This window comes from Pseudorasbora parva, chromosome 10 (genome assembly GCF_024679245.1).
Source record: "Pseudorasbora parva isolate DD20220531a chromosome 10, ASM2467924v1, whole genome shotgun sequence".
NCBI classification, from domain to species: domain Eukaryota; kingdom Metazoa; phylum Chordata; class Actinopteri; order Cypriniformes; family Gobionidae; genus Pseudorasbora; species Pseudorasbora parva.
This window is the reverse complement of record NC_090181.1, coordinates 14,654,996-14,667,101: the sequence shown is the minus strand read 5'-3', so window position 1 is coordinate 14,667,101 and position 12,106 is coordinate 14,654,996. Positions and strand designations below refer to the sequence as shown.

At 39.7% G+C, this 12,106-nt stretch overlaps 1 protein-coding gene across 1 annotated transcript in view; it reads left to right on the top strand.

Moving 5' to 3' along the window:
• ivd (isovaleryl-CoA dehydrogenase) overlaps positions 1–12,106 on the top strand; it is a 28,778-nt gene that overhangs the window by 4,806 nt on the left and 11,866 nt on the right. The window contains exons 2-5 of the mRNA XM_067455263.1: positions 10,702–10,791; positions 10,883–10,934; positions 11,060–11,229; positions 11,393–11,486. Coding sequence (XP_067311364.1) covers positions 10,702–10,791; positions 10,883–10,934; positions 11,060–11,229; positions 11,393–11,486 — 406 coding nt within the window. The remainder of the gene's footprint in view (positions 1–10,701; positions 10,792–10,882; positions 10,935–11,059; positions 11,230–11,392; positions 11,487–12,106) is intronic.

Below are 12,106 nucleotides of genomic sequence, written 5' to 3'. Positions count from 1 at the left end.
TGACACTCATATATTTAACTCAGGTGCTGTCCATTTCTTCTGATCATCATTGAGATGGTTCTACACCTTCATTTGAGTCCAGCTGTGTTTGATTATGCTGACTGGACTTGATTAGGAAAGCCACACACCTGTCTATATAAGGCCTTACAGCTCACAGTGCATTTCAGAGCAAATGAGAATCATGAGGTCAAAGGAACTGCCTGAAGAGCTCAGAGATCGAATTGTGGCAAAGCACAGATCTGGCCAAGGTTACAAAAATTGTTTTGCCTCATTTAAGGTTCCTAAGAGCACAGTGGCCTCTATAATCATTAAATGGAAGACGTTTGGGACAACCAGAACCCTTCCTAGAGCTGGCCATCCAGCCAAACCGAGCTATCAGGGGGGAAAAAAAGCCTTGATGAGAGAGGTAAAGAAGAACCCTAAGATCACTGTGGCTGAACTCCAGAGATGCAGTCGGGAGATGGAAGAAAGTTGTAGAAAATCAACAATCACTGTAGCCTTCCACCAGTCTAAAACACTTGAAGGACTCCAAGATGGTGAGAAATAAGATTCTCTGGTCTGATGAGACCAATATAGAACTTTTTGGCCTTAATTCTAAGCGGTATTTGTGGAGAAAACCAGGCACTGCTCATCACCTGTCCAATACAGTCCCAACAGTGAAGCATGGTGGTGGCAGCATCATGCTGTGGGGTGTTTTTCAGCTGCATGGACAGGGCGACTGGTTGCAATCAAGGGAAAGATGAATGCGGCCAAGTACTGGGATAAAAGCGCGCACACGTCTCACACCGCGCAAATATTGAGTTCTCTTTCGAGTCTTGCGCTTAAACGGACAAACTCACACAAAAAGTAGGTCAACATGTCCATCTTAATGAGTATCCTAGCAGATAGTCTGTATATGGCTTAAGTGAACTTTATACAGTAGAGAAATATGACGCATATCCTTGCATTAGTTCTTAAAGTGGCAGTAGCCTTTACTGTTTAATGTCAATGTCAAGTTTAATGTCAAACATAAAGACATTGCTCACTTTTATAAGTTTAATAAGGATTAATCTTTCATTTAAACAGTTAAATATGCAGTTATTTTACATTTGATTACTTTATTCAATTTCTGTACCTTTCTGCAGGCCAGTAGGCCTGTACAATATTATTTAATGTACACATGAGTGAGGTCAAGTTAAAATTTTTAGTTTGAATTGTATTTTATACTGTGCATTGTTGCTGAGCTAGAGGTAGCATAGCTGAAGATGTTGAGGTTCTCTTTGGGAGTGACGAGGATAGATTGAATCAGGAATTAGTACATCAGAGGGACAGCACATGTGAGATGTTTTGGAGACAAGGTTAGAGAGGCCAGGTTGAGATGGTTTGGACATGTTCACAGGAGGAAGAGTTAATATATTGGTAAAAGGATGCTGAGGTTAGAGCTGCCAGGCAGGAGGTTGAGAGGAAGACCAAAGAGGAGGTTTATGGATGTAGTGAAGGAGGACATAAAGGTAGTCGGACTGAGAGAAGAGGATACAGAGGATAGGACTAGATGGAGGCAGATGATTAGCTATGGCGACCCGTGAAGGGAACAGCCGAAAGAAAAAGAAGACTGTGCATTGTTGCAATGTGCTAAATAAATAGTTGCATAATTTGTAATTGATTTATAATAATTTAATATTAATATATGAAATTGCAATGCCTTTATTTTTACTGAAGTTGCACAGTCATAGTATGCAAATGCAATGCAAATGCAATAGTACTAATAATTGTCATATTTTCTTTCGGTGTTTTGGTTTTTGGCCTTGGTTTCCTCTTTCGGTTTTGGCCAAGAATTTTGTTTTTGGTGCATCCCTACTGACACTGTTCTGCTCGGTATGTCATCAACATGCTTCAGAAGATGCCAAAACATATATGAAGAGATTTATTGTTGGGACTAAAAACCTAAAACTGGAAGCCATAAAAGACCACGAATCATCCAAATGCCATGTCCAGGTAAAAAAAAAAAAAAAAGAGCACACAGAGCCCTACTCATTTAATGAAATGTATATCAGTTCATGGTTTGTGTGTGTATTAGAGAGAAAGAGAAAATGTCAGTATTTCATTGAGACTCGATATTAAATAAACTGCTTAAGTATTGTTGAGCTTGTAATATTAATTTTTATACATGCAGTTACACATTGTTGGTTAAAAACAAAAAAGTGGCTGGTAAAGCCATTGAGTGGCCGTTGGACAAAAAAGTGAATTTCCATTCCTGCTTAGGACCATGTGATATTTCAGTTTTTCTTTTTTAATAAATCTGCAAAAATGTCAACAATTCTGTGTTTTTCTGTCAATATGGGGTGCTGTGTGTACATTAATGAGAAAAAAACAACTTAAATTTTTTTAGGAAATGGTTACAATATAACAGAGTGAAATTTAAGGGGGTCTGAGCACTTTTCATACCCACTGTATGTCTTGGCTGTCACCCCAATGCTGTGGACACTGTACTTTGGAATTACAGACACTATATCTTGGAAGTATGACCAAAATAATACGTTTCATCAGAAAATGTCACCTAAACAACTAACATGACTGCCACTTTTGTTCTGTCCAAATGAGATCAAAAAGCATTACAATAAATTGCCCTACCAATGGTGATTAAATCTGACTGTTACTTAGCCAGCATGCATCACATCAAACTGTGCAAATTATTATTATACTTTGTTCTCAAATTGTTAATGTTAACAACATCAGAATTGTGTGTTTAGTGTGTTTTAGCATTAGTTTTTTTTTTTTTTTTTTTTACAGTCTAATCTTTTGCTTTTGACTATGGGTGAATCTCCAGTTGTCACTGATGATTGTCATTTGGATCTTTCTAGATTACGATCCACCATCAAATGATACATTTAATTATTCCAGCTGCTGTGAGAAAAGGCTATAATGATCCGCCATCTGCAGCATCCTCACATGCGATAGCGTTCTAGCCCGGACTCCTCCTTTATGAATCTGGTGTAATGATGCAAAGATATGCTTGAATTTCCCACTAAAATCCACCAGTACCACTCAAATTATAACCCATTATTACAAGCTTACCATTGTGAATCGGGCTAAGGTAAAGAGAAACTGGCTGGTTATGTACTTTCTTAGAATTTGATTTGGATCATTTTTAACCAAATAAAGACTGCGACTTTAAAGCTACACTCTGTGATATTTTCCCCCATCTAGCGGTGAAAAAGTGACCATCCAGTGAATATTAGTTTCTGTTCCTTTCAATTCTGATTTCGTTTTAACTCCTACGGTGGCCGATTTAGTCCAAGATTAACATGCCAATCCCCCTCTTCACATTCGACACGGTGCCATCGAGTGTTAAAACGCTAAAGGCAAAGCTTGAATTTACGGGCATGTCCTTCTTTGGCTAATGTACTTTCAAGATGGAGGGGCAACATGGCGACCGGCATTCGAACCCCTCACCCGTATGTATTTTCAATGGCATATTATAAACTTACCAGAATACTTTATTACTTGAAAGAAGTAAATATACATTAATGAGCACATATATTTTTTGAAAGAACTACGTGTTTTTAGCTAAGAATAAACTAAAAATGTTACACAGTGTAGCTTTAAGTTTGGTCCCTTTTTAAAGACAGCACATGGCAGATTTTTGGTGAGAAGTTATGAAACATACCATTTTCAATTTTAATATGAAATATATTTTATATACGTTTTACTCCCCAAAAAAATTACTTGAAAATCGAAGCCATAAGTCTAAATCTAATTTGCAGCGATTTGTCGTCTAGCAACTCTCTATAAAAAAAATAACAAAAAAAACTTAGGTCAGGTCTATCACATCGTGTATAGAGTCGGTGGGCGGGCTTAACATAATGACGGCAGAGTCTTGTAAACAAAGAAGCTGGCGAACGGCGGTCTTTTGAATCGGCTTTGGCCGCGACTCTGGAAGACTTGGAGTTAAAGGGTTAGTTCACCCAAAAATGAAACTGATGTCATTAATGATGACTCACCCTAATGTTGTTTCACATCCGTGGTTGATGATTCGGATCGCGTCTCAAACTGCTGAAATCACATGACATTGACGATCCGAATCATGAATCAATACACTGATTCATAACCATTTGAATCTTTATTTGAGGATTGAAAACAAAAAGGGAAGAGAAGACAATGCTGAATAAAGTCGTAGTTTTTGTCATTTTTGGACCAAAAGGTATTTTCGATGCTTCAAGAGATTCTAATTAACCCACTGATGTCACGTATGGACTACTTTGATGATGTTTTTATTACCTTTCTAGACATGGACAGTATAGTGTGCATACATTCAATGGAGGAACGGAAAAGCTCTCGGACTAAATATAAAATATCTTAAACTGTGTTCCGATGATGAACGGAGGTCTTACAGGTGTGGAACGACATTAGGCTGAGTCATTAATTAGGCTAGTGACAATGCCCCCAAATTTTTGAGATACCCCTACCGGAGGTAGAACCAAACCCAACAATGTTTTTCCTCCTCTCTAAGGTCTCCCATTTATGAAATGGATTCTTGGCTAAAAATATTTTACTGCTAAGATTGTTAAATTAACAGATATTGTTATACACCCCAAAACCAAAAAGAGACTAAAATATAGCCTGTCCGTATGGGAGTTAAGGCATATAAACTAATGCAGATCAATCACACAAGCTCTGAAAGCTTTGAAACTTGACATGTTTGTAGTCAGGAAGTTGATTTAACTGCTAGAAAAGACTGGATGTGAATATATTGATGTATGGAATAAATAGAGACATATAAACACATACCTAAAATAACCGGACATGCACAAATTGAATATCTATACAGAATGTTTTCATTTACTTTATGGTTGCTTAGCCAGGGATTGTCATATAAACACATATGATGGCTTGTTGGAAAGGTGAGGTTGTGCTGAATCCAGCAATACCAAATATGAAAATATAGCATGATCAATTCAGGGTATTCTGTTACTCAATGTATGAGGTGTCTAAAATGAATGGAAATGGAACTCTAGCATAATTTAGTAGGCCTACAAAGCCCATTATCAGTGGTGAGAAGAATGTTGAGAAATTCAAATATGAGATACATCTAATAATGAAACATTTCATATGGCACCTTGTACTATATGGAAACAAAGACTGAAATCGAAAGATAACACGTTACCATAGCACAAACAGGAGACTCGGAGTCAGGATAGCAGTTTGACTTTAATGAGCCTTTTAATAGAACTATAACTTAACATCACACAATACAAATTAAATTACTGTCTTAAATCAAACAAATGGCAATCTAACTAAACAAACACTCCACAGGGGAATGAGCCCTGTCTTCTCAGGCTGTTTTTTTTCTAGTAGCAACCATTTGGAACATGAACTGCTTTTGGTAGCCATTCTTAGGTCAGCCCCTCATGATGTTACAACTGCAACACACCACTGTCACTCATCCACATTGTCATCAGTGACAAAGTTGGTCATATTTGGAGAGTCTGGGAAAGGGCAAGAGCAAAACCCTGTGCAGGTCAAGCCCACTGAAAGACACTGGCATTTGGTGGCATCATTGCAGTTTTCATCTTTACAGTAGAGGTGGGTGATGTCTCTAACTTCTTTAGGTGCTGGTGCCTTCTGTAACATCACAGGTTCAATACACCCATCTTCTCTGAGCCTCCATCCTCTACCAACTGGGTTCCAGAGAAGAGGTTTGGCCAGGTGGCTGTGGCGCCACACTGCTGTTTGATACAAAGCTCTCAGCACATGTTGCTGGAAGGCATCTTCTGTTGGGGGTAGATTTGCTGCTGACAAATCTGTGGTAGATGCTAGTGTGTACCTCAGCTCATCCAGGTTGGTGCAAGGATGCCTATCCACCTTTTTCTTTTGGCCATACAGGAGGAGGGCATACCTTCTTGCCACAGGCAAAGCCTCTTCCAGGCTACCAGAGAGTCCAAATTTGGTCATTTCCTGTAACTCACAAAGATGGGTCTTCCGTCTTGTGAGGGCAGTGGCCTTCCCAATTCTGTACAAACTGCTTGTGGTGTCACAACCCGTGAGGGCGTGGCATGCAGGTAAACACTCACAAAGCACTGCTCCAAGCTTCTGAGCGATCGAACAGATAGGGACAAATCTTTCCTTAAGGCCATGTCCCGAGTGCATAAACACTACTGAGGATCCAAACATCCCTTTGCTTGAATAGTACAGAAGCAAAACGAGTACATCTGTATCATCACATTTGACAATTAGACGAGAATGTGACTGTGCAAGGTGTATTGCATGTAACACCAGCCTCGTGTCAGCCTCCTCTTGGTCACTGTAAAGGTCTTTCAAGCAGTCAATGCCTGACTTGCTAACACTCTTAACCTCCTGACCATTTTCAAAGCCACCTGCCAAGATGACAGTTTTCCCTGAAGGAATTCTCATTGGCCCAGTACTGGTGATGTGGGTGCTGACAAAGCTACATAGAGCAGCCTTGTTTCCACTGATCCTGAGGTATTTTCTGTAGTTTGGAACACTTGTTTGTCCTGTGATGATGTGTGTTTGTCTGCTGGTGTGAATTGTGCCTCTTCTTTGTCTTTCAAGATCTTTGACGGAGTGTTGGTGGTCATATCTATCAAACACTATAACGACACAGCTGTTACCTTCCTTTCCCATTAAAGTTGCAATCTTTTTCCAGACGCACTCACCCAGGTCATTGAACGTTTGAAAGACTGAATCATTGAGACTCTGTAGAAGAGCCATGCCATCAATGATATATGCTGATGGTTCTTTAACATTTGGCAGCTGCTGTGTCTCTTTAACAACAGCTATTATACAATGATCTATTGCTAAGGGTTCTTCGCTCAGAGCGTGAAGCTGACTTTCAACTTCACCTGAATTGCATGTGTGAAGTGATACCTTGGTTCAGAGCTGCTGGCAGGACCAATTATGGCAAGTACATGCCAGTCTATGTTGCAGAAATGAAAGCACTTGAACATGAACAACCAGAAGCATACACATTCATGCAGCAAGGCGGTTTTGTTGTTCGCCGGTCTGAGCATCGAAGCTTCAACTGTGTGGCTACTGATCAGGCACTAGAGCAAACCATTAATTGAGAAGGCAATAGTCAAGGTGGAGTTGTTGGGAGTTGTTGGGTTCACATTACGAAAAGGAGCTCTCACAAGATGGTTGATGACAAGACATGTGACCACAGCATATGTGGATGCCATGAAAGAGCTTTGCGACACTGATGATCAGAGCTCGAAAGCACACAAGGAGCATGGAGCATCCAGAATGGACAGAGACGAAAGAGACATACATAAGATAATGGAAGCTGTGGAGCAGAGGCAGAATCCCTTTGATCTTGATAACATTCCTGAGGAACTGATCAACATTGCAAGTGGTCAGGTTGCATCTGAGAAAGTTAAAATCTGCCAAATGTTAAAGAACCATCAGCATATATCATTGATGGCATGGCTCTTCTACAGAGTCTCAATGATTCAGTCTTTCAAACGTTCAATGACCTGGGTGAGTGCGTCTGGAAAAAGATTGCAACTTTAATGGGAAAGGAAGGTAACAGCTGTGTCATTATAGTGTTTGATAGATATGACCACCAACACTCCGTCAAAGATCTTGAAAGACAAAGAAGAGGCACAATTCACACCAGCAGACAAACACACATCATCACAGGACAAACAAGTGTTCCAAACTACAGAAAATACCTCAGGATCAGTGGAAACAAGGCTGCTCTATGTAGCTTTGTCAGCACCCACATCACCAGTACTGGGCCAATGAGAATTCCTTCAGGGAACACTGTCATCTTGGCAGGTGGCTTTGAAAATGGTCAGGAGGTTAAGAGTGTTAGCAAGTCAGGCATTGACTGCTTGAAAGACCCTTACAGTGACCAAGAGGAGGCTGACACGAGGCTGGTGTTACATGCAATACACCTTGCACAGTCACATTCTCGTCTAATTGTCAAATGTGATGATACAGATGTACTCGTTTTGCTTCTGTACTATTCAAGCAAAGGGATGTTTGGATCCTCAGTAGTGTTTATGCACTCGGGACATGGCCTTAAGGAAAGATTTGTCCCTATCTGTTCGATCGCTCAGAAGCTTGGAGCAGTGCTTTGTGAGTGTTTACCTGCATGCCACGCCCTCACGGGTTGTGACACCACAAGCAGTTTGTACAGAATTGGGAAGGCCACTGCCCTCACAAGACGGAAGACCCATCTTTGTGAGTTACAGGAAATGACCAAATTTGGACTCTCTGGTAGCCTGGAAGAGGCTTTGCCTGTGGCAAGAAGGTATGCCCTCCTCCTGTATGGCCAAAAGAAAAAGGTGGATAGGCATCCTTGCACCAACCTGGATGAGCTGAGGTACACACTAGCATCTACCACAGATTTGTCAGCAGCAAATCTACCCCCAACAGAAGATGCCTTCCAGCAACATGTGCTGAGAGCTTTGTATCAAACAGCAGTGTGGCGCCACAGCCACCTGGCCAAACCTCTTCTCTGGAACCCAGTTGGTAGAGGATGGAGGCTCAGAGAAGATGGGTGTATTGAACCTGTGATGTTACAGAAGGCACCAGCACCTAAAGAAGTTAGAGACATCACCCACCTCTACTGTAAAGATGAAAACTGCAATGATGCCACCAAATGCCAGTGTCTTTCAGTGGGCTTGACCTGCACAGGGTTTTGCTCTTGCCCTTTCCCAGACTCTCCAAATATGACCAACTTTGTCACTGATGACAATGTGGATGAGTGACAGTGGTGTGTTGCAGTTGTAACATCATGAGGGGCTGACCTAAGAATGGCTACCAAAAGCAGTTCATTTTCCAAATGGTTGCTACTAGAAAAAAAACAGCCTGAGAAGACAGGGCTCATTCCCCTGTGGAGTGTTTGTTTAGTTAGATTGCCATTTGTTTGATTTAAGACAGTAATTTAATTTGTATTGTGTGATGTTAAGTTATAGTTCTATTAAAAGGCTCATTAAAGTCAAACTGCTATCCTGACTCCGAGTCTCCTGTTTGTGCTATGGTAACGTGTTATCTTTCGATTTCAGTCTTTGTTTCCATATAGTACAAGGTGCCATATGAAATGTTTCATTATTAGATGTATCTCATATTTGAATTTCTCAACATTCTTCTCACCACTGATAATGGGCTTTGTAGGCCTACTAAATTATGCTAGAGTTCCATTTCCATTCATTTTAGACACCTCATACATTGAGTAACAGAATACCCTGATTTGATCATGCTATATTTTCATATTTGGTATTGCTGGATTCAGCACAACCTCACCTTTCCAACAAGCCATCATATGTGTTTATATGACAATCCCTGGCTAAGCAACCATAAAGTAAATGAAAACATTCTGTATAGATATTCAATTTGTGCATGTCCGGTTATTTTAGGTATGTGTTTATATGTCTCTATTTATTCCATACATCAATATATTCACATCCAGTCTTTTCTAGCAGTTAAATCAACTTCCTGACTACAAACATGTCAAGTTTCAAAGCTCTCAGAGCTTGTGTGATTGATCTGCATTAGTTTATATGCCTTAACTCCCAAACGGACAGGCTATATTTTAGTCTCTTTTTGGTTTTGGGGTGTATAACAATATCTGTTAATTTAACAATCTTAGCAGTAAAATATTTTTAGCCAAGAATCCATTTCATAAATGGGAGACCTTAGAGAGGAGGAAAAACATTGTTGGGTTTGGTTCTACCTCCGGTAGGGGTATCTCAAAAACTAAAGCACTTTTTGACCATTTGTCACTAGCCTAAATGTCATGAATAAAATTTTTGGGTGAATTAACCCTTTAAGCTATTCTTTAAGAAAATAAAAAAGAATGGAATCATTCTTAAGAAGGGAAGATGTATTCAGAGTTTTTACGACCAGATACGGCGAAAGTTTAATCTATCAAATAGCTCCACTTCACATTGCTCTCGTTGGTTGTAGCTCTTTCCAATGACCTGCAGAAGGAGTTTGAAAGACAACCGTTTATCCCGCCCCTCAGATTGAGCCTTGTCAATTGTGAGTTCTCAGATCCAACGTCTTGATGTGGCAGGCTATAAAAATTATCTTTCAGTAAGAATTTGTTTGTGCACAGTACCAAACGTTTCCAGTAGATTACATTCATCTGACGTTGATTTCGAATGAGGTTGACTGCAAACAAGTGACCGCAAACAAGTGAAGTTAACCTTTTTTTGTTTTGTTCACACAGCAAGTGCTAAAACATTTACCAAGTTTCGTACCAATCAGATGAAGAAGAAAAAAAACTAAAAAAACAAAACGTAAACTTTTTCGGTCAAAATGGCCGAACAACACAAAGGGTTAAAAAAAACTATTAATAATAAAACGTAAAAAAAACAAAACAAAAAATCTCAATAATTAATAAAAAAAATATATAAACATTTCAATAATTTATTCCTTTAATGTATTAGTATTATTATATATATTTTTTAAATATTCCTGCAGGGGGAGCTGTTGGGCAGGATTATTTACAAAAAAGAGTTGGATTTATACATTTGATCTAATATTTAGAAATATTTGTTTTGTTACATGGCCTCGCATGTCGCCTTTTACCCTGACATAGCTAAAACCACGGTTTGTTGGTCTCTATAATGCCTCGATAGCCATTGGAGCACCGTGAAAAGTATACATTGGAATTTTGTTGAGGTTTTTGGCAGCTCATGTTGTTTGTGGACAGACTTCCCTGCTTTTATCACACATGTTTCTTTTGAACACCAGCTCAGACAGACAGTCCAGAGATTCTGCCAGGAGAAGCTCGCTCCACAAGCTGATGAGATTGACAAGAAAAATGAATTTCCCCGCATGAGGGTGAGTTCCTGTACATGACAAGTGTCTCAGGGGTCTCTGTGTAGTAATCCTGAGTACTGAATCAGAGCAAATATGATCTTTTATAAACTAGGAGTTTTGGAAGGAGATGGGTGATCTTGGACTGCTCGGAGTTACTGCTCCAGGTAGGACCATTTACGATCTGAAATATTGTTTATGAGAAAACTGTTGCTGATGCAGTATTGAGTGTAGTCTGATATGATTTTCTTTTAAAAACCAACGGCTTTGAACTTTTTGTCCATGTGTGCAGTGGAGTACGGTGGAACCGGATTGGGCTATCTTGATCATGTGATTGTTATGGAGGAGATCTCCCGTGTGTCAGCAGCTGTTGCTCTGAGCTATGGAGCGCACTCCAATTTGTGTGTAAATCAGATGGTTCGACATGCAAACCAGAAACAGAAAGAGAAGTACATGGCCAAGGTGTGAGTCAAAACAAAACATTATTTTTGTGTCTATTAAGTTTTCTTAGCGCATTAGAGACTAATGATTTTCCACACTGTAAATACAGGCTAATTAATTAGCGCATTTAGGTTCTTAATGGATTTTAGGGTTGAGTTGTTTTTTTACAATGTTTGTGCTTTAGTTGCTGACGGGGGAGCATGTGGGTGCCTTGGCCATGAGTGAGCCCAACGCTGGCTCTGATGTGGTGTCCATGAAACTGACAGCGAAAAAACAAGGTGACTGGCCTTCTGTTATCACTCTGTGCTGTTCCGTTAGTCACCACTGTCTGCTGCTATAATAAGCACTGTTACATCAGTGCCGTGGACATGCATGCCTGTTACAGTATAACTGATTTGTAAGAATATTATGAGATATATTGTCCTTTCATATACACTAGCATTCAGTAAGACATTTGCATAATGCTGGTTTATGGTGTTTATTGGCTGCCCAACAACATCTACTTCGCCCCAGCCTCAAACACTATAGCTGGTTTGTGATGCGCACATGTTGAGAAGACGCTGTTTTCTGCATGTTCTAAACACTTCCGAAGGATGAGGATGTGAAGAGTCAGTGGTTCAAATGACCACAACAGCAGTATAATTGATTTGTTGATGGACATACACTTGTTAAAGTGCCCCTATTATGCTATTTTAAAGTATCCTGATTTTGTTTTGGAGATCTCATACAACAGGTTTACATGCATTAGAGGTCAAAAAAACACTTTAATTTTCTGTGGTAGTTGAGGCCAAGAACAGGCAGGACAGAGAGTAGAAAAGAAATGGAAGTTTATTGCTTCCAACACAATTATATACAGGGGCAGATTCCAACAGAAGTCATACAAAATCAAAAAAACTTA